We start from the raw sequence: 22,593 nt of genomic DNA, 5'->3' as shown, positions 1-22,593 counted from the left end.
CTTTATCATAGATGAAACTGGAACCCTCCCTGTGCCTATGCCCCCCATTCCCATGCTGTGGGGATCTTTATCATAGATGAAACTGGAAAGGTCCTCTTGCATTAACTCATTTCGTACTTACATTATATTATGTGTGGCTTCGCTTGAACATTCTTGCCTTGTTCTGTTTCTAACACAGCCCTGTTGCCACTGCAGTTTTATGACAGATCATTTGTTCCTCTCTACGTTTGTCACAGTGCAGCTTTGATTTATGCAAATCTGCCCTATGACATAAAAGCATTTCAGCAAAAGAATGCAGTGAACTCTCTGACAGGCAGCTCAAGCAAATAAGCCCCTCAAAGTTTGGGAGCTGTCTGCCGTTTGCCTCACAGACGTAATCCTTACTGCCTTGGGGCACGCTGAAATTGGAGCCTCCAAGCAAGGAGGCACGTGATAGCCCTGGGGCTGTCAGAAACAAAATGTCACAGTAAGGATGAAGCCAGCATATACTTTGCTTTTGCTGTAGACACAAGCAGGTATGAGGATGAAGCACAGGTAGGAGAAAGTCAAGCCGAGGCCATGGCAGTACCAGCAGTGATGACAAAAGAGGAGATCATACATGGAACAAGGCAGAAAATGGCACTTTAAAGTGGCTTCTGATCTCTTCGTAAAAGTGACAGTCTACACTACCGGGGCAAGTCGACCTAAGTTACGCTACTTCAGTTATGTGAATAACGTAACTGAAGTCGATTGACGTAGCTTAGGTTGACTTACCATGGTGTCTACACTGTGCTGGGTCAACGGGAGATCCTCTCCCACCGACTTCCCTTACTCTTCTTGGGGAGGTGGAGTACTGGAGTCGACCAGTGAGCGCTCTGCGATCGATTTAGCGGGTACTCACCAGATCCACTAAATCAACACCGCTGCATCGATCGCAGCAGTGCCGATCTACCAGTAAGTGTAGACATGGCCTAAGAGAGAGAAAAGGGGTGGAGGGTTGCTCAGGGGATTGGTATTGGGTTACAGACCTTCTTTGCTTCAACTCTGGTCCAGGCTGGTAGTGGTTGAGAGGTAATCATGTTGATGGCTATTTAGTGGCCTCTGGGAAATAAACTGGTGATGTCAGTCCAGTTGCTAGACAAATGTCCACATCCCAATTGGTACATTTGTTGGCAGTCTCAGCAGAGAGGCCAAGTATGGCTGTGGAAAGTGAATTACCTTCAGCCCTAGAAGCAGTCCCCCCCAAAATAGGGCTAAGGCACACTGGTAGGAAACCATTCCACTGTCTGTGCTCTGCAAATACAGAACTTAAGTCTCCAGGGCTGTTAGTTCAGCAGCATTAAATTCACTTTTAAAAAACATAATTAATAAAAGACATGAGCAGGACACTGTGCTTTACTGACACACCAGCAAGTACTTTGTGATCTTTAATTCTAACCGTGCTCGAAAGAGAGCAGAAAGAGGATGTTTTCTTCTTTTTCACTCTGCCAATTTTTTTGCACATCATGCCACCCTCCTTGACTTTCCCTACCTCTAATTCCAGCCTCTTTGTTTAACATCTACTTTCCCTTATTGGCACTGTGCAGGCCTTGCCATTACTTTCTCTTATTTGGGGGAGGGGGTTCTTTAAGACATCTGCTGAAGAAGGTGTTTTCTTAATTAACATCCTCTTTGTGGTTCTATAAATGTAATTGCTGCATTTCTTGAACAAGCTGTACTGCTCTACTAACTACATTAAGGCCATCATGTTCATGTCTATCAGTAAGTAGGCTTCTAGTATCTGAAATTATCAGTGTAATAGTTTTGGGCTTTCTTGGTTCTTATGTCCGTGAAAGGTTCTCCCAGCAGAATGTTTCATTGTAAATTTCAGCTCCTTAATCAATATTGTTCACTTACCCAAAGACATTTCTTAGACTCCACTCTTTTCACATATGAATACCCATTGTTTCTCAACTGACTATAGTGCCTGATGCATGCAATGTTAATTACTCCTACCATGTTTCTGATGTCTCTTCTCTGCTATTTCTATCTGTCAGGATTCTTCTATTTTCTGCAGAAAAAGTGATATCTCTGAACACCTCCAGTAATTTGCAGCCATTGCAAAAATTAATCATTTGAAAAGTGTGCCAAGGGACAGGTACTATGCACAGTACATTCAATATCCTGAACAAGTAGAATAGGTCAGACAAATCACAGAGTGCATTGTATGGGAGATTCAAAACAAATAAAAGGAATGGCTGCCTGGGGAATTATAGACAAGTCAGCCTAACTTCGAAACCTGGAAAGATACTAGAACAAACTATTAAGCAATCAATCTGTAAGCACCTAGAGGGTACCAGGGTTATAAGGAATAGCTAGCATGGATTAGTCAAGAGCAAATCTTGCCAAATCAACTGAATTTCCTTCTTCAGCAGGGTTACTAGCTTAGTGGACAGGTAGGAAGCAGTAGACGTGATATATCTCAATTTTAGTAAGACTTTTGATATATGACATTTTCAAACTAGAGAAATGTTGTCTAGATGAAATTACTACAAGGTGGGTGCACACCTGGTTGAGAGACCATACTCAAGGAATAGTTTTCAATGTTCACTGTTAAACTGGGAGGAAATATCTAGTAGGGTACCACAGGGGTCAGTCCCGGGTCCGGTACTATTCAATATATTCATGAATTATTTGAATAATGGAGTGGACAGTATGCTTATAAAATTTGCAGATGACAGCAAACTTGGAGGGGTTGCTAGTACTTTGGAGGACAGGATTAGAATTCCAAATAATCTTGACAAATTGGAGAATTGGTCTGAAATAAGGTGAATTTCAATAAAGAAAAGTGCAAAGTATACACTTAGGAAGAAAAAATCAAATGCATAACTATAAAATCGGCAATAACTGGCTAGGTGGTAGTACTGCTGAAAAAGATCAGGGGTCATAGTGAATCACAAATTGAATATGAGTCAACAGTGTGATGCAGGGGCAAAAAAAGGCTAATCATTCTGGAGTGTTTTAACAGGAGTGTTGTATGTAAGATACTCTACTTGGCACTGGTGATGCCTCAGCTGGGGTACCGTCTCCAATTCTGGATGCCACACTTTAGCAAAGCTGTGAATAAATTGGAGAGAGTCCAGAGGAGAGCAACAAAAATGATAAAATGTTTAGAAAACCTGACCTATGAGGAAAAGTTAAAAAAACTGGGTGTGTTTAGTCTTGAGAAAAGAAGACTGAGGGGAGGCTTTATAACATTTTTCAAATATGTTAAGGGCTGTTACAAAGAGGATGGTGATCAATTGTTCTCTGTGTCCACTGAAGGCAGGACAAGAAATAATGGGCTTAATCTGCAGCAAGGGAAATTTAGGTTAGATATTAGGAAAAAACTTTCTAACTATAAGAGTAGTTAAGCTCTGGATTAGGCATCCAATTGACGTAATGGAATCCCTGTCATTGGAGGTTTTTAAGAACAGTCTGGACAAACAGCTGTCAGGGATGGTCTAGGTTTATTTGGTCCTGCCTCAGAGTAGAGGGCTGGACTTGATGACTTCTTAAGGTCTCTTCCAGACCTACATTTCTCTGATTCTAAGGTAATGGCTCATGAGGACACATAGGGGATCTCTGGGCAGGGAACAACCTCAGCACTCCTCCTGTTCAGACCAACATAAACTAGGAGACATCACAGAAACTGTGAGGAATCCACCTCCACTAGAACTCCTTGAAGCTAAAAGCTATATATCTGACACTTAAGCTACAGAAAAATATCCGTTATAAGCCAAAGGTGATAGCCTTGATATGTTCTTTTGGGCCTCTATTGTCTAGTATGGGATGTCAACAAAAGGCACTTTCTCACTATGGGCTGCACAAAGGAGCTGGGATTGCACTATGAGAATAATAAGCACTTTTATAGGAGACCAGGACCTCAAAGCACATTACACTCACTAAATGAGCTTACTATCCCATGGGACAGGAAAATACTACAGAGATGGATGAACTGAGACTGAGATAGATTAAGTGACTTGGCTAAACTTAGAGTCAGTGACAGAACTGGGAACAGATGCCAGGAGTCAGACTCCCAGTGTACTGCTCTAACCAGTATCCTGCTCTGCTGTGTAGAGGCGCATCTTTCTTGACAGAACAAGAAGCAATGGTCTCAAGTTGCAGTGGGGGAGGTCTAGGTTGGATATTAGGAAACACTATTTCACTAGGAGCGTGATGAAGCACTGGAATGGGTTACCTAGGGAGGTGGTGGAATCTCCATCCTTAGAGGTTTTTAAGGCCCGGTTTGACAAAGCCCTGGCTGGGATGATTTAGTTGGTGTTGGTCCTGCTTGGAGCAAGGGATTGGACTAGATGACCTCCTGAGATCTCTTCCAACCCTAACATTCTATGATTCTATGAATGACTGAGAAAGAACACAGAGGACCTAACATTAGAAAAAATCTAGTAACTAAACAAAGCAATGAATGAGAAACCACCAGCTCCAGTGAGGTAAATCCATTGTCCTGTTGAGTTCTTTGCCTTCATGGTAAATTGGAGTCCAGTGGATGATTATCATAAGGCAGCCCCTCCTCAGAGTGCTCTCCTGCAGCAGGCCATGGTACAACAAGTGTACTTGCCTCAGTTTCCCCTTTCTTTTGTCCATGAAAGGAACATCAGGTAGGGTCCACAAAGGTACTTAGGCACCTAAATCTCAGACTCCAGTGCCTATGTTTTGGGTTTAGGTGCCTAAGGCCCAGTTTTAGGCTTCACTGTGATCCACAAAATTCCCACCCAATCCTGTAGTCAACCTAAACTCCGAGAGAGCCTAAATTTTCAGGGTAAAAATTCCCTAAATGCCTATAACTTCTGCCTTTGAACATGCACACTGCTGATTCCCTCTGGGCATCTAGACGCCTGTCTTCTGATGAAGCTCCTATCTCACGGGCGGGGCCTGATCCAGTAGACATGCTCAGAGGCCACATACCAGATTGAAAAACTGGCCACTACAGTAGGAGACGGTGGTGCTACCCATTTCATACCTTTTAGCCCAGTGGGTAGAGCACTTATTTGGGATATGGGAGATCCATGTTCAATTACCCGCTTTTTGCCAGAGAGGGAGAAAGAATTTGAACCTGAGGGTACGTCTATACTTACCTTCGGGTCCCGCGGTAATCAATCGATCTTCTGGGCTCGATTTATCGCGTCTTGTCTAGACGCGATAAATCGATCCCGGAAGTGCTCGCCGTCGACGCCGGTACTCCTGCTCCACGAGAGGAGTACGCGGAGTCGACGGGGGAGCCTGCCTGCCGCGTGTGGACCCGCGGTAAGTTCGAACTAAGATAGTTCGACTTCAGCTACGTGAATAACGTAGCTGAAGTTGCGTATCTTAGTTCGAAGTGGGGGGTTAGTGTGGACCAGCCCTGAGTCTCCGACCTCTCAGGCGAGCCCTTCAGCCACTGGGCTAACAGTTATAAGGTGGGCACCATCACCACCACCTCCACCTCCTCCGGCTGTTTTGTGTGAAGCAAGGCAACACCTAAGTCATTATCCAAGAAACCCCTTAGGTTCTTAAGCTGCCTGACTCCAGGTGGCTGGTTCCTGTTCGTGGATCACTAAACAGAGCTAGGCATCTATCTGCATCCTGACTTCGTGTCTGTCTCCGAGAGAGAGGCAAGGCTTAGCACACACCCTTCTTGTCAGCAGCTCCCATTGGCCTGCTTAGGCAGCTCCCTGCCTAGCATGCTGGCTTTTGTGGATCACATTCTAAGGCAGGGGTCGGCAACCTTTCAGAAGTGGTGTGCCAAGTCTTCATTTATTCACTCTAATTTAAGGTTTTGCGTGCCAGTAATACATTTTAACGTTTTGAGAAGGTCTCTTTCTATAAGTCTATAATATATAACTAAACTATTGTTGTATGTAAAGTAAATAAGGTTTTTAAAATGTTTAAGAAGCTTCATTTAAAATTAAATTAAAATGCAGAGCCCCCCGGACCAGTGGCCAGGACCCGGGCAGTGTGAGTGCCACTGAAAATCAGCTCGCGTGCCACCTTTGGCACGCATGCCATAGGTTGCCTACCACTGTTCTAAGGCAACTATCTCTCCCCATTTATTGTGTAGGGAGCCTAGATGCCTAACAGCTTTGTGGATCACAGTGATGTTCCTGTGATTTTCTAGGCACCTAAAAATTAAGCGCCTTGATATGCAGCATTGTGACACTGAGTCCCTTTATGAATCTGGGCCCTAGTCTCTCACAGTGTCCAATTCGAAAGCCCACCTCAAGGCATAATTTATTCTTGTACATGTCCACAGAATCCTTGTGATAATACCAATCTCCTGAAATCCCCGAAGTACATTGGGTTCCCAGCAGTTTTCCATGCCCCCTCCCAGGACAACATTTCCCGTTCACCCTCTCGAGAGTCCATCTCCAGTCTGTTCCCCGACTCCTTCTGACCTTGTTCCAGGGCTCCACTCTCCAGACCATCTATCTGAGAGCTCCCAGATTCGCTTCTTTCCTGCAACTCTTCTCCAGGGGCCCCAAGACAGGTCTCCCATGAGAGAACTCCCAGCAGTGTTCCACTCACCCAGGCCTCCCTGCCAGTGAGTCTTAATTCTGCCCAAGGAACATCCCTCTAAGACCAACCCCTTGTTCTGGGAACAGCTCCCCCAAGCCCTCTGCTTAGTTCTGCTGCAAAGGGCAGCTGTCTTTCTGGGCATGAATCTCCCCTCGCTTATGTAGGTTTTGCACTGGTGTAACTCCATTCAATAATTATTGCTGATTTTACCTGGGCATGAGTGAGAGAGGAAATGGGCCCTTTCTCTGGCATTAATCAGCACTTCTTCCTTGTTTCTTGGATAGAACCTGTTGCAGTATCATTCCATATAGCTATTTTCCATCTCTATTTTGCTTGATACAGATTTCTCCCTTAGTGAACAATAATGTTTCCTTGTCAGTGGCACCCTCTGGCTGCCTTATATAGGTGCTTTGGCTCCTTGCACTCCCTCCTGTGCCACAGGCTGATGTGATTGCCAGTGGCTCTCTCATTTGATTATGCAACACACCCTCCAGAGAAGGAAACATTACTCACAAGAGCTTTGGATCATGCATGTTGTTGCCAAATCTCTTTTCCACTCCTCTATTTGGGTTTCACATCCTCCACAACACAGTGTACTACAGCTGCTTGCATACAGGAATGATGCAGAATTTCAATAATTTCTCAGGAAAGGATCCCTGGCTTTTCTGAATAAAATTACACAAGTCTTCCCCCTGTCGCCATCATACATAGTGCACACAGACATGGGAGGCTAGCTCTCAGTTATGCCAGCTTGATGCGTTGCTTCCTTCTCTTCAGCAAGATCATGACATTGGCTCTGATGGGCACATTTTAAATTAACAGAAATAAAGAAAACATGTCCCTTTGACTCTGTCAGGCAACGTTAGTCAGAGAGAGAGACCATATTTACATAAGATAAGGAGACACTGTCTAGATAAAAACAACATACGGTTAAAAAATAAGGGCTTGATCTAGTGCACATTGAATCAATACGAGTCCCTCTATTGGTTTCAGATGGCAGTGGATGGGGCCCTAATAGTTGCTAACCGCATCACAAGAGCCCAAATCCTATGAGTTGCTGAGAGACTTGATCTTCCATTTACTTCAGTGGTAACTGAGAATGCTCAGTACTTTTCAGGATCTGGCTCTAAATGATTAAACTGAAAAAATAATAAATTAATTTATTTTGACCCATTGTGGCCTGTCTTGATAGGCTTGGGCAGTGGAACGAGGCTGGTCAGTTTCACTTTCTAGTTTTCATTCCTGGGTTATGGACACAGTAGCTGAATGTTTTCATTAAAAAGACTTTCTGCATTGTTTCCTATTAAAACTTTTCTAAGTATTGTGAGACTTTTCCTCCTGTCTCTCAAAGCCAAAAATACCTGGCAGTGTATCTTTTCAGACATGATACCTTGAGGCAGCTGACTCCATGGGTAGCACTATTTCAGCAATGCATAAGTCTTATAGTGAAGTGTTTGGGTTTGCTTCATTTAGGGGGGAAAATTCATTTACTTGATGTTGCCCTAGTACTATAGCAAAGGAAGTTTGGTAGGACCAGCACAGAAAAGAATAAGAACAATATACCAAATTGTAAGTTCACAGGAGAAATAAATCCACATTTTATTAGGGCTGTTTTCCTGCTAACTCAATAGCTTCCTACATGGGTACATAATACTGCATGAGGAGGTGCTGGTAATAGGAATATGTCATAAAGAAGCCTATTCCTGAAAAACCACTTGCAAGCAGAAACAGCTGGTCCATGTTTCTATTGAAGAGATCAAATTTTATGGGAATTTGGAAAGCAGTCCAGCTAATTAGGAAAAGGAGTGAAGAAGGTAGCCACAACAGAGACAAGCATTGCTAAGGAAGATGAATGGATAGCAAGAAAGGGTTCATTTCAAGTTGCCAGGTTTCTCCCATACAAGAAATGGTAACATGAAAGGATTGAGAAAACTGAAAAACAAAAGCCATAACAACTTTTACAAACAGGTATCACAGTATTGTATTCTGCTATAAGGACTCAATTCCGCAAAGCACTTAAGCATATGTTTAACTTTAAGTATGTTCTTAAATCCCATTGATTCAAATTCAAAGAACATGAAACACCCGAATCTACATGCTATAAAATAACAGGGAACAAAAATAAATATGATGTCCATCTTACCCAAAGTTTATCTTAAGAGTTAATTACGAGACTCAACTAACCTTAGAAAAGGCTTAGCACAACCCCTTGAAGGTCTCAAGCATTCATCACATAGCAGGACAGCTCAAAGCTGCTGTATATGGGGAAAGTATTAAAGAAGAATTCCACGAAGAATTCCTGTATGTAATTAAATAATCACTCCTCAATAAATGGATCATACTGGAAACAAAGTGAAACCAATTTCATCTGGAGACCGTTAGAAAAATTTTGTGTTCCCATTTTTCACAAGTTAAATGAACACAAGACAGTGTTCATTTGTTGCATTTCTTATCTCACTAAAGCAAGCTCAATTTCTCTAGAACTTTTGGCTGTCTGCAGCAATCCCAAACAAGCCTTCTTCCTGGCACCCCTAAACCCTTCGGGACTTCTTTTCAGCACTTGAAAACATGAGAATGGTCATACTGGGTCAGACTAATGGTCCATCATGCCCAGTAACCTGTATCTGAAAGTGGTCAGTGCCAGATGCTTCTAGCAGTTGGTGCTTTAGGGACATCTAGAACATGGGGTTGGGGCCCAGACCATCTTGCCTAATAGTCCTTAATGGACCTATCCTCCATGAACTTATCTAATTCCGTTTTGAACCCAGTTATACTTTTGACTTTCACAACATCCCATGGCAATGAGTTCCACAGGTTGACTGTGCACTGTGTGAAGAAGTACTTCCTTTTGTTTTAAACCTGCTGCCTATTAATTTCATCTGGTGACCCTTAGATCTTGTGTTATGTGAAGGAGTAAATAACACCTCCCTATTCACTTTTCCATATCATTCATGATTTTAAAGACCTCTATCATATCCCCCCTCAGTCATCTCTCTTCTAATCTGAACAGTCCCATTCTTTCTAATCTCTCCTCATATGGAAACTGTTCCATACCCTAAACATTTTTCTTGCCCTTCTCTGCACCTTTTCCAATTCTAATATATCTTTTTTGAGATGGGGTGACCAGAACTGCACGCAGTATTCAAGGTGTGGCAGTACCATAAATTTATATAGCAGCATTATGATATCTTCTGTTTTATTATCTATCCCAGTGTTTCCCAAACTTGGGACGCCACTTGTGTAGGGAAAGCCCCTGGCGGGCCGGGCCGGTTTGTTTACCTGCCCCGTCCGCAGGTCCGGCCGATCGCGGCTCCCACTGGCCGCGGTTCGCTGCTCCCGGCCAATGGGAGCTGCTGGAAGTGGCGCGGGCCGAGAGATGTACTGGCCGCCGCTTCCAGCAGCTCCCATTGGCCGGGAGCAGCGAATCGCGGCCAGTGGGAGCCGCGATCGGCCGGACCTGCGGACGGGGCAGGTAAACAAACCGGCCCGGCCCGCCAGGGGCTTTTCCTACACAAGCGGCGTCCCAAGTTTGGGAAACACTGATCTATCCCTTTCTTAATGATTCCCAACATTCTGTTCGCTTTTTTGACTGCTTCTGCACATTGAGCAGATGTTTTCAGAGAACTATCCAGGTTGACTCTAAGATCTCTTTCTTGAGTGGTAACAGCTAATTTAGACTCCATCACTTTGTATGTATAGTTGGGATGATGTTTTCCAGTGTGCATTACTTTGCACTTATCAACATGATTTCATCTGCCATTTTGTTGCCCACTCTCCTACTTTTGTGATATCCCTTTGAAACTCTTTGCAGTCAGCTTTGGACTTAACTATCTTGAGTAATTTTGTACTGTCTGCAAATTTTGCCACCTCACTGTTCACCCCCTTTTCCAGATCATTTATAAATACGTTGAACAGCACAAACCTCAGTACAGATCCTTGAGGGACCTCGCTATTTACCTCTCTCCATTGTGAAAACTGACCATTTATTCCTACTATTTGTTTCCTATCTTTTAATCAGTTACTGATCCATGCGTGGATCTTCCTTCTTATCCCATGACTGCTCACTTTGCTTAACAGCCTTTGGTGAGGGACCTTGTCAAAGGCTTTCCGAAAGACCAAGTACATTATATCCACTGGATCACCCTTGTCCACATGCTTGTTGACTCCCTCAAAGAATTCCTGGAGATTGGTGAGGCATGATTTCCCTTTACAAAAGCCATATTGACTTTCCCAATTTAACGTTTCCTCACTTAACGTAGTAGTTATGTTCCTGAAAAATGCAACTTTAAGCAAAATGATGTTAAGCAAATCCAATTTCCCCATAAGAATTAATGTAAATGAGGGGGTTAGGTTCCAGGGAAATTTTTTTCACCAGACAAAAGACTATATATATATATATATATATATATATATATATATATACACACACACAGTATAAGTTTTAAACAAACAATTTAATACTGGTACACAGTGATGATGATTGTGAAGCTTGGTTGAGGTGGAGGAGTCAGAGGGTGGGATATTTCCCTTACTGCTAAATGATGAACTAGCAATTGGCTAAGCCCTCAAAGGTTAACTCTCTCACTTTACAAGGCAGCAGGAATGGAGGGAGATATGCGCATTCCCCTTTAAGTACACTGCCTTGTTAATTAGATCAGCTTGCCGCAGCTGCTGCAAGCTCCCTCCATCCTGAGCCCTGGTGTGTCCCCCCTGCTCTATGGAAGATGGGGTAAGCAGGGTGCAGGAGCAGGGGGGAGGGGGACACCCTGACATTAGCCCCCCTCTTCCTTCCCTCCCCCCCGCACAGCAAGCAGGAGTCTCGGGGAGCAGCTCCAAGGCAGAGGGCAGGAGCAGCACATGGCAGTAGGGGGAGGGACACAGCTGAACTGCAGGCAGCTGCTGCTGCACAGGAAACTTAAGGGGAGCTGATATGGGGGCTGCCGGTCCACCCTGGTTCCAAGCCCCCACCAGCTAGCTGCAAGGGGCTGCTCTTCCTGCAAGCAGTAGATAAAGCAGACGGCTACCAAACCACGTTAGAAGGGAGCATTACAGAACTTTAAATGAGTATGTTCCCTAATTGATCAGCAATGTAACAATGAAACAACATTAACTGGGACAACTTTAAGTGAGGAGTTACTGTACATTGTTTATCTATATGTCTGATAATTCCATTCTTTACTAGTTTCAATCAATTTGCCTGGTACTGAAGTTAGGTTTACTTGTCTGTAATTGCCAGGATTGCCTCTGGAGCCTTTTTTAAAAATAGGAGTTACATTAGCTATCCTCCAGTAATCTAGTACAGAGGCTGATATAAGTGATAAGTTACATACCACAGTTAGTGGTTCTGCAATTTCATATCTGAGTTCCTTCAGAACGCTTGGGTGAATACCATCTGATCCTGGTGACTTATTCATGTTTAATTTTTCAATTTATTCCAAAAACCTCCTCTATTGCTGCCTTACTCTGGGACAGCTCCTCAGATTTGTCACCTAAAAGGAATGATTTGGGTGTGGGGATCTCCCCCACATCCTCTGCAGTGAAGCCTGGTGCAAGAAATTAATTTAGTTTTCTCCACAATGGCCTTGTCTTCCTTGAGTGCTCCTTTAGCACCTTGATTGTCCAGTGGCCCCACTCACTGATTGGCAGGCTTCCAGCTTTTGATGTAGTTAAAAAAAAATTGTTGTTAATTTTTGTGGGGGGGAGGTTTGTAATAAATTAACTAAAGGTTTATTAACTAGGGAAAAAGGGAGTTATTTACAAAGTTAAAACAGGAAACATACACACACAAATAAGTTACAGTCTGAGATTTAAAAAGGTAATATAAACTTCTATAATAAGCAGCTCTCTATGTCCCTTAGGGCTGACCCATGCCAAGCTGCATGAGGATCTCTTGCTTATGTTTAGGGATCTTTGCCCCTCAGAGTCCAGACAGCATAAAGGTAGTAGTTCTTCAAATTCTTTCCTGACCTGCCTTATCATACTTTTACAATTGACTTGCCAGAGTTTATGCTCCTTTTTATTTTTCTCACTAGAATCTGACTTCTAATTTTTAAAGGATGCCTTTTTGCCTCTAACAGCCTCTTTTACTCCGTTGTTTAGCCATAGTGGCATATTTTGGTCTTCTTACTGTTTTTTTTCCCCTTTGGCAATATACACTTAGTTTGAACCTCTATTATGGTGTTTTTAAATAATCTCCATTGCGTATGCAGGCATTTCACTCTTGTAACTGTTCCTTTTAACTTCTGTTTAACGAGCTTCCACATTTTTATGGTGTCCCCTTTTTTAAGTTAAATGCTACTGTGGTGAGTTTCTTTGGCATTTTCCCCCCTACAAAGATGTTAAATTTACTTACATTATGGTTCCTGTTAATGAGTGGTTCAGCTATATTCACCTCTTGGACCAGATACGGTGCTTCACTTAGGACTAAATCAAGAATTGCCTCTCCCCTTGTGGATTCCAGGACAAGCTACTCCAAGATGCAATCATTAACGGTGACAAGAAATTTTACCTCTGCCTACTGTCCTGAGGTGACATGTACCCAGTCAATATGGAGATAGTTGAAATCCCCCATTGTGTTTTTTGCTTTTGCAGCCTCTCTAATTTCCCTGGGCATTTCACTGTCACCACCCTGGTCAGGTGGTCGATAGTATATTCTTACTGCTATACTCTTATTATTCAAGCATTATTCTATCCCTAGAGCTTCTATGGTATAGTTTGATTCATTTAAGATTTTTACTGTATTTTGTTTTCTTTCACACAGAATGCCACAGCACAACCTACTCTGTCATTCCTAAATATATTGTATCCTGGTGTTAGAGTGACCAGATAGCAAGTGTGAAAAATGATGGGGGGGAAGGGGTAATATATAAGAAAGCCCCAAATATCGGGATTGTCCCTATAAAATTGGGACATCTGGTCATCCTACCGGTGTTACCATGTCGCATTGATTATCCTCATTCTACCAAGTTTCCGCAATGCCTGTTATATAAATATCCTCATTTAATGCCAGACACTCTAGTTCACCCATGTTAGTATTTAAACTTCTATCATTTGTATACAAGCACTTGTACATTTTGTCAATATTCAGTTGCTTGCCTTCATGTGTTATATGTAAACTTGCTGTCCCTCTAAGTCCAACATCATCAGCCCCCCTGTGCTTTCTGTTCAGTAGTCATATCCCCCTACAGGCTTTTCTTCTGCTTCTCCAACCCTGAAAAATCTAGGGACAAAACAAGATGTACAGAACACACTGACTTGGTGATTGTCCTACAGAAAGCAAAGGATTTGCATGATTTAAGAGTCAACATTTGTAAAGCCAAATGCACATACTATATTCTACAGTTAATGGGGTACTGTAAAATGTGTTATATGGGATATGTTATACAGGACGTAAGACTAGATGATCACAATGGTCCCTCCTGGCCTTAAATTGAGGTTTGTTTGTTTTTTTAGGTTTTGTTATAACAAGATTTACAAAACCTAAACATCAAGAAACATCAGTGAAGACAAAGTTTTTGGTTTAGATGTAAATGTTCCTCTACAGGGTTTGTCATTGCAGAATTGGTGACCTCAAATGAAACTAAGTTGACTACTTTCACTGCCCCAGTTGAGTAAAATGCCAAAAAACAAGTCAGCATGAATGATGAAAAGTCAATGAGATTGTAAAGCCTGCTTCCCATTCAAAGATGTGAGGTGCCTAATGTCAATACACATAGGGACATTTGCTTTTTGTTTTACAAATGTGATTTTTCACTTGACGGTGTCCCTCTAACAGAAAAAGAGAATGAATGAGGAGAAAGGTGTGATCATTTGTTCTGTACTACAGTGAAACAGGTTTTAAACCACCACACCAGGCAATTGGGGTGCTTAAGGGGATTTAAAAAAAGGAAGAGGGGACTTGTACTCAATATGTTTGGGGACATTTTCTCACGTCTCCTCAACAAGGAAATTGCATAATTAGGGTTTCATTGTGTATGACTGGGGTCCCCCTTTCCTCCAGTTTGCTGTGTAATCTTGCAGGGGTGGAATAAAGCAGACTTTTCAGGGGAATAAGGTAGTGGCAGATGATAGCATCCTTTTTGCTGCTCCTGGGGACTGAATCACCCCCTGATGCCTACATTAGTTATCCCCCCCTCCTCCAGTGTCATGGGTCACACTAGTAGGGATTCATTGTGATCGCCAGGGACATTCTTGCCACTTAGACTTACCTATTGTTGAAACCACAGTCCCCACAAAATAAAAGGCCCCGGTAAAATCCCATCGGGGTCGGATGTCATCGACCCGGATCCCGGCCACACTGGCCTCTTGGTACTCCCGGAGGAAGTCTTGCAGCTCTGCCCGGCTCAGGTTGTGCCTCTGGCTGAAGTTCACGAACCTCTCCTCCCACTTCTCCTTGGCTTCCCTCTCGGTGGGCAGCTCGATGGCCGAGAACACGGCGGCCCCGCACAGCATGTACAGGATGATGAGCGCGGCCAGCAGCAGGAAGCGGGCGTTATCCTCATTCAGGTGACCCAAGCTGGAGCAGCAGCAGCCGCGCCACGCCATTCTCCGCCCCGGGGGACCAGGCCGAGGGGGCTGCTGGAGCCCGGCACTACGTTTGCACCCGACTGCAGCTCCCCCAAACTCCGACAAGCGTAGCGGCGTCCTGGGTTATACTCCCGGCGCCAGGGCTGCCAGGGGCCGTGAGCAGCGCGATCCATGGCCACCCCGCATCTCTGCCGGCGGATCCGGCCGGCCTCTCCAGGGCACTTGGATGACAGAGGCGTGCAGCGCTTCGTGAACCTTTATCGCCACTTTCCCTCCCTTCAGACGGCTCTCGGAGCTGCGGCTCATCCTCGGGCGCTCCGGGCCATTTCTCAAGACGCCCACTTGGGTCTGCTGGCTCAGAAAGTGACTTTCCGTCCTCGGGCAAACCACCTGATCTCGGGGGCGCCCGACACAGCCTGGTCTGCTCTGCTCGTCAAGTTTCGGATCCTTTCCTTCCTCCTCCCCACACGCCTCCACTTAGCCAAGGGACCCCAACAACGCAACTTCAGCTTGCCACGAGGGATGAGAGGGACCGAACTCCATGCGAAGCTGCTGTCTCCGGAGCGCTCAGGTGCAAACGTGTGAACTCATCTCTCCATGCCCCCAAAGCGAGACCTTCTTCCTTTCCTTCACACAAGTCAGAGCCATACTGTCCCTGACCTTTCCCGGCATGTCTGCGCCTTCAGAGCGGCCGCGGGAACTTCCCGAGCTTGCAGCCACGCAGGAGTCCCCCCTCGACTTTAAAATGCAGTGGAGAGATCGGAGCAGCCCCCTCCATGGTCACCAAACCGTCCCCAGAACCTCAATCCTTGCACAGTGCAGATCACAGTGTGAACAGTGGGGAAAGAGCCAAGCAGAGCCTGTGGCCCTCAGGACGGAACTTGTGCAGAAGAAAGTGGAGTGGAACCTAGAATTATCAATTCGGTTCAGATCGAATACTGAAGCTGGAGACCCGGGGTAACTCCCTGCCCAGGGAAAGTCCCCATCGGCTTTCGCTCCCTGTCAACGCCGGGTTTGTAAACTTGGTCAGCTCAAATCAAACCCGACGCCCCACTGGAGCGGTAAAGCTCAGACGGAGCCTGGCACCTGCTGGCTAACACGGCTCGGTAGTAACCGATGCGCTAACGCGGAGCGACGCCTCGCACGGACCACGCGGAGTCAAGGTGGAGCTCACCAGCCCGAGGGGTTAACACCCCGGGACACAGCTGATCCTTGGGCCGTGCCCCGCGGGCACTCCACCTGCTGGGGGCTAATCCTTCCCCCGTGTTAGAGGGTCAGCCCTGCAGTGGGGGGTGCCAGAGCGGGGCTGTGCTGACAGTCCTCCAGCCCCGCTCGCTCTCCGGAGGGTAGTTCGAGTCACTCCGGGACCAGCCGGCTCCTGTGTCAGACGCAGAAGGCAAAGGATGAGGCTCAGGCGGTCCCTCCGTCTCCCTTGCCGGCTGGCGGCCGCTCTTTTCTTCTCGGGGAGTCACAGCCCCTTCCCCCTGCCCGGGAGCCAGGGCAGGCAGCACCCCTTTGCGCTCGGCGCCCTCCCGGGCAGTAGCCGGGTCAGCATCTGGGGGAGCCTGGCTGCGCGCTGCTTCGCTCGGCCTCCGCCTTGGTGCCCTCCCGCTCTTCGCCAAGTGCAGCCGGGTACAGCGACGCCTCCACCAGCCGCCGCCGCCTTCCTCCACAGCGCGCCTGGCAGCCCCCACCCCCGGCGGCATACAGCGCTGCAACAGGCGGAGAGCAGCAACTGCCGATCCCGCGCTCCCCCGCCTCTGTGGGTCGGGCAGCGCCCAGGGGGGCTGGAGCGGGGAGACCCTAGGAAGGAGGCAGCAGCAGCCCCCCGAGGCCGAAGGCAGGGGACGGATGAGCTGTCCCTGGCACTGCCAGGGCGCCTGTCTCCACCGTGTCTGGGCGCCACTTGCGAGCGTCCGCGGGCAGCAGCTCCGCTCCTATAAGGGAGGCGGCGCGCGCTTTTCTCAGCGCACTGTGCTGAGCGCGGCGTTTGCGCGACTCCTTGGGCGGTCTGCGCGGTGCTGGATGCTGCGGGGGAAGGGAGGCGTGAAAACCTCTGTGTTTTGAGCGCGCTCTGCCCGGGGGCGCGTCAGGCCTTGGCTTGGGGAGCAGGGCAGCCAGGGAAAGGGGCGGGTCCTTCCCTAATAACAGGCCTTTTTACACCTGACGTCCAGAAGTGGACGGCAGAAGAAGCCTGTGGCTGCGGAGGCCCGTAGATTAGGTGTTATTGGCTTCTCCTGGAATGCGGGCGGGATGGCCAGCCTATAATGGCTAGGTAGAGGGCAGGCTCAGACTGTGCATGCAACAACTTTTAATGATCCGGGACCTGTGCACATGTCTGGCCAGTGTTACAATTTGATCTGTGATTCTTCTGTTCCCTCCTATTGTTTGTCATGCTCATCTGTTGCTTCTTGTCTTAAATTATGTCCTGATCCTGGAAACACTTAACCACAGGTCCCTAACATTAGTTGCACCAATAGTACCACTGAAGTCCATGGATTGCTCAGATGAGTAAGAATACCTAGCTCTTGAAGTTTGTTCATCAGTAGATCTCAAAATGTAAAGTTATGCATGTGCATAAGTGTTTTCAGTATAAATCTCTTTGTCATTCTTTCAGGACATATTATGTGTTTGTACAGCACCTAGCCCAAGGGAGCCTATGCCTGATTGTATATAATACAAATATACAACTAACAGTGACGTTACTCCATTGTGCCAGAAAAGGGCACCTCTTTCAGGTCTAACTACAGTAGAACCTCAGAATTAGGAAAACTACTGGAATTGAGATTGTAACTCTGAAATGTTCTGAACTCTGAACAAAACATTATGGTCATTCTTTCAAAGGTTTACAACTGAACATTGACTTAATACAGCTTTGAAACTTTATTTTGCAGAAGAAAAATGCTGCTTTCCCTTTTTTTAGTAGTTTACTTTTGACATAGTACTGTACTTGCTTTCTTTCTTTCTTTTTTTGTCTCTGCTGCTGCCTAATTGTGTACTTCCGGTTCCAAATGAGGTAAGTGGTTGACTGGTCAGTTCATAGGTGTTCGTAACTCTGAGGTTCTACTGTACAACTTGTTGCTCTTTTCTCAACAAGTTATTAAATCCTCCACTATCCAGCAATGAAAAATTGAGGGTCTGTGTGCGAGATGCAGTTCTGCAATTGCAACATGGTTTAAAGATGTAACATGTTGAAAAGCCCTCTATCAGAATAACTTTTGGAAAGATAATTGTGAAGGAAAAGATGAAAACAAAGAGCTAAACCAAGCAATATCCAGCAATTATTATAGTGATGAATTATAATTTAAAATGGTGAAAGCATTAGAATTTGGACACATAATAGACATTATTAACTCGGAGAAAGAGAGATGGCTTTTCCTTTTCAGTGCAGGAGGAATAACTGCTATTTTATTAAAATAGCAGCTCAGTGACATATTACTACAATGCTTACGTACTGTATTTTATTATGTATTATTCATATTGAACTAAAAGTGTTATAAGAATGGCCATACTGTGTCAGATCAAAGGTCCATCTAGCCCAGTATCCTGTCTTCCGACAGTGGCCAATGCCAGATGCCTCAGAGAGAATGAACAGGTAATCAAGTGATCCATTCCTTGTCTCCCATTCCCAGCTTCTGGCAAACACAGGCTAGGGACACCATCCCTGCCCATCCTGGCTAATAGCCATGGATGGACCTATCCTCCATGAATTTATCTAGTTCTTTTTTGAACCCTGTTATAGTCTTGGCCTTCACAACATCCTCTGGCAAGGAGTTACACAGGTTGACTGTGTGAAAAAATACTTCCTTTTGTTTGTTTTAAACCTGCTGCCTATTAATTTCATTTGGTGACCACTAGTTCTTATGGTATGAGAAGGGGTAAATTACACTTCCTTATTTACTTTCTCCACACCAGTCATGATTGTATGCACCTCAATCATATTCCCCCTTAGTCGTCTCTTTTCCAAGCTGAAAAGTCTTATTAATCTCTCCTCATACAGAATCTGTTCTATACCCCTAATCATTTTTGTTGCCCTTTTCTGAACCTTTTCCAATTCCAATATATCTTTTTTGAGATAGAGCAACCACATCTGCATGCAGTATTCAAGATGTGGGCGTACCATGGATTTATATAGAGGCAATGTGATATTTTCTGTCTTATTATCTATCCCTTTCTTAATGATTCCCAACATTCTGTTCGCTTTTTTGACTGCCGCTACACACTGAGTGGATGTTTTCAGAGAACTATCCACAATGACTCCAAGATCTCGTTATTGAGTGGTAACAGCTAATTTAGACCCCATCATTTTATATGTATAGTTGGAATTATGTTTTCCAATGTGCATTACTTTGCATTTATCAACATTGAATTTCATCTGCCATTTTGTTGCCCAGTCACCCAGTTTTGAGAGATCCTTTTGTAGCTCTTAGTTACGTCCCAGGCAGATTGCGATCTTGAGTAGTCTGGTATCATCTTCAAATTTTGCCACCTCACTGTTTACCCCTTTTTCCAGATCATTTATGAATATGTTGAATAGGACTGGGCCAGTACAGACCCCTGGGGGACAACAATATTTTTCTCTCTCCATTCTGAAAACTGACCATTTATTCCTACCCTTTGTTTCCTATCTTTTAATGTTACCAATCCATGAGAGGATCTTCCTTCTTATCCCATGACTACTTACTTTGCTTAAGAGCTTTTAGCGAGGGACCTTGTCAAAGGCTTTCTGACAATCTAAGTATACTATATCCACTGGATCCCCTCATTCACATGCTTGTTGACCCCTTCAAAGAATTCTAGTAGATTGGTGAGGCATTATTTCCCTTTACAAAAACCATGTTGACTCTTCCCCCAACAAATTATGTTCATCTATGTGTCTGACAATTTTGTTCTTTATTATTGTTTCAATCAGTTTGCCCGGTACTGAAGTCAGGCTCACCGGCCTGTAATTGCTGGGGTCACCTCTGGAGCCCTTTTTAAAAATTGGCATCACATTAGCTATCCTTCAGTCATTTGGTACAGAAGCTGATTTAGTAGTCCTGCAATTTCACATTTGAGTTCCTTCAGAACTCTTGGGTGAATATCATCTGGTCCTGGTGACTTATTACTGTTTAGTTTATCAGCTTGTTCCAAAACCGTCTCTAATGACATCTCAATCTTGGACAGTTCTTCAAATTTGTCACCTAAAAAGAATGGCTCAGATTTGGGAACCTCCCTCACATCCTCAACCGTGAAGACCTATGCAAAGAATTCATTTAGTTTCTCCGCCTCGATTGTCCAGTGGCCCCACTGGTTGTTTAGCAGGTTTCCTGCTTCTGATGTACTTAAAAAATGTTTGCTGTTACTTTTTGAGTCTTTGGCTAGCTGTTCTTCAAATTCTTTTTTGGCCTTCCTAATTGTATTTTTACACTTCATTTGCCAGAGTTTATGCTCCTTTCTATTTTCCTCACTAGGATTTAACTTCCACTTTTTAAAGGATGCCTCTTTGCCTCTCACTGCTTCTCTTACTTTGTTGTTTAGCCATGGTGGCTCTTTTTTGGTTCTCTTACTATGTTTTTTAATTTGGGGTATACATTTAAGTTGAGCCTCTATTATGGTGGTTTTTAAAAGTTTCAATGCAGCTTGCAGGGTTTTTACTTTTGGCGCTGTACCTTTTAATTTCTGTTTAAGTAACCTCCTCATTTTTGTGTAGCTCCCCTTTCTGAAATTAAATGCTACAGTGTTGGGCCGCTGAGGTGTTTTCCCCACCACAGGGATGTTAAATTTAATTATATTATGGTCACTATTATCAAGCGGTCCAGCTATATTCACCTCTTGGACCTGATCCTGTGCTTCACTTGGGACTAAATCAAGAATTGCCTCTCCTCTTCTGGGTTCCAGGACTAGCTGCTCCAAGAAGCAGTCATTTAAGGTGCCAAGAAACTTTATCTCTGCATCCTGTCCTGAGGTGACATGTACCCAGTCAATATGGGGATAGTTGAAATTCCCCATTATTATTGATTTTTTTTAATAGCCTCTCTAATCTCCCTGAGCATTTCACAGTAACTATTAGCATCCTGGTCAGGTGGTCGGTAATATATCCCTACTGCTATATTCTTATTATTCAAGCGTGGAATTACTGTCCATAGAGATTCTATGGCACAGTTTGGTTCATTTAAGATTTTTACTTAATTTGATTCTACGCTTTCTTTCACATACAGTGCTACTCCCTCACCAGCCCAACCTATTCTGTTCTTTCGCTATATTTTGTACCGTGGTATTACTATGTCCCATTGATTATTCTCATTCCACCAAGGTTCTGTGATGCCTAATATATCAATATCCTCATTTAATACAAGGCACTCTAGTTCACCCATCTTATTATTTAAACTTCTAGCATTGGTATATAAGCACTTTAAAAATGTGTCACTTTTTAGCAGTCTCCCATTACATGATGTAATTGAATGAGACTTCTTTTCATTTGACTGTTTCTCATCAGATCCTACCTGTATTTTATCATATTCCATTCTCTCCTCCTTACTAGGATATAGAGAATCTCCATAAGTAGATCCTCCCCTAAGGGATGTCTCTGTCCGAACCACGTGCTCCTCCACACCTGTCAGCTTTCCTCCAGACCTTAGTTTAAAAACTGCTCTACAACCTTTTTAATTTTAAGTGCCAGCAATCTGGTTCCATTTTGGTTTAGCTGGAGCCCATTCTTCCTGTATAGGCTCCCCCTTTCCCAAAAGTTTCCCCAGTTTCTAATAACTCTAAATCCCTCCTCCCTACACCATCATCTCATCCACGCATTGAGACTGCAGTTCTGCTTGTCTAACTGGCCCTGCACGTGGAACTGGAAGCATTTCAGAGAATGCTACCATGGAGGTCCTGGACTTCAATCTCTTACCTAGCAGCCTAAATTTGGCCTCCAGGACCTCTCTTCTATCCTTCCCTATGTCATTGGTACCTACATGTACCACGACCCCCGGCTCCTCCACAGCACTACACATAAGTCTATCTAGGTGTCTTGAGAGATCCGCAACCTTCGCACCAGGCAGGCAAGTCACCATGCGGTTCTCCTGGTCATTGCAAACCCAGCTATCTATATTTCTAATGAGTGGATTGCCTAATACCTGTCTCTTCCTAATAACTGGAAGAGATACCCGGAGAGGTATCCTCAGTGCGAGAGGATACCACAACATCATCTGGAAGGAGGGTCCCAACTATGGGATCGTTTCCCTCTGCTCCAGTTGGATGTTCTCCTTTCCTGAGACTTTAATTCTCCTCAACAGTACAGAGGCTGTCAGACCAGGGGTGGGACCATTCTACTGTGTCCCGGAAAATCTCATCTATGTACCTCTCTGTCTCCCTTAGCTCCTCCAGCTCAGCCACCCTGGTCTCCAAAGCCCGTACACAGTCTCTGAGGGCCAGGAGCTCCTTGCACCAAATGCACACATACGCCACCTGCCCATAGGGCAGGTAATCATACATGCTGCATTGGGTGCAATAAACTGGGTAGCCCCCACTTTGTTGCTGGACTTCTGCCTGCATTCTCTTTTTATTCCTGCAGCTTGT

General features: G+C 44.7%; 1 protein-coding gene across 1 annotated transcript in view; it reads right to left on the bottom strand.

Annotated features, from left to right (window-relative positions):
- Nucleotides 1–15,057, bottom strand: part of KCNK13 (potassium two pore domain channel subfamily K member 13) — a 136,768-nt gene extending 121,711 nt beyond the window's left edge. Inside the window, exon 1 of the mRNA XM_026651504.1 lies at nt 14,721–15,057. Within this exon, the coding sequence (XP_026507289.1) occupies nt 14,721–15,057 (337 nt within the window). The remainder of the gene's footprint in view (nt 1–14,720) is intronic.
- Between the last annotated feature and the right edge of the window lie 7,536 nt (nt 15,058–22,593).

Source organism: Terrapene carolina, unplaced genomic scaffold, assembly GCF_002925995.2.
Source record: "Terrapene carolina triunguis isolate 2854851 unplaced genomic scaffold, T_m_triunguis-2.0 Scaffold96, whole genome shotgun sequence".
In the NCBI taxonomy this organism is placed as follows: domain Eukaryota; kingdom Metazoa; phylum Chordata; order Testudines; family Emydidae; genus Terrapene; species Terrapene triunguis.
This window is presented reverse-complemented; position numbering and strand designations above follow the sequence as displayed.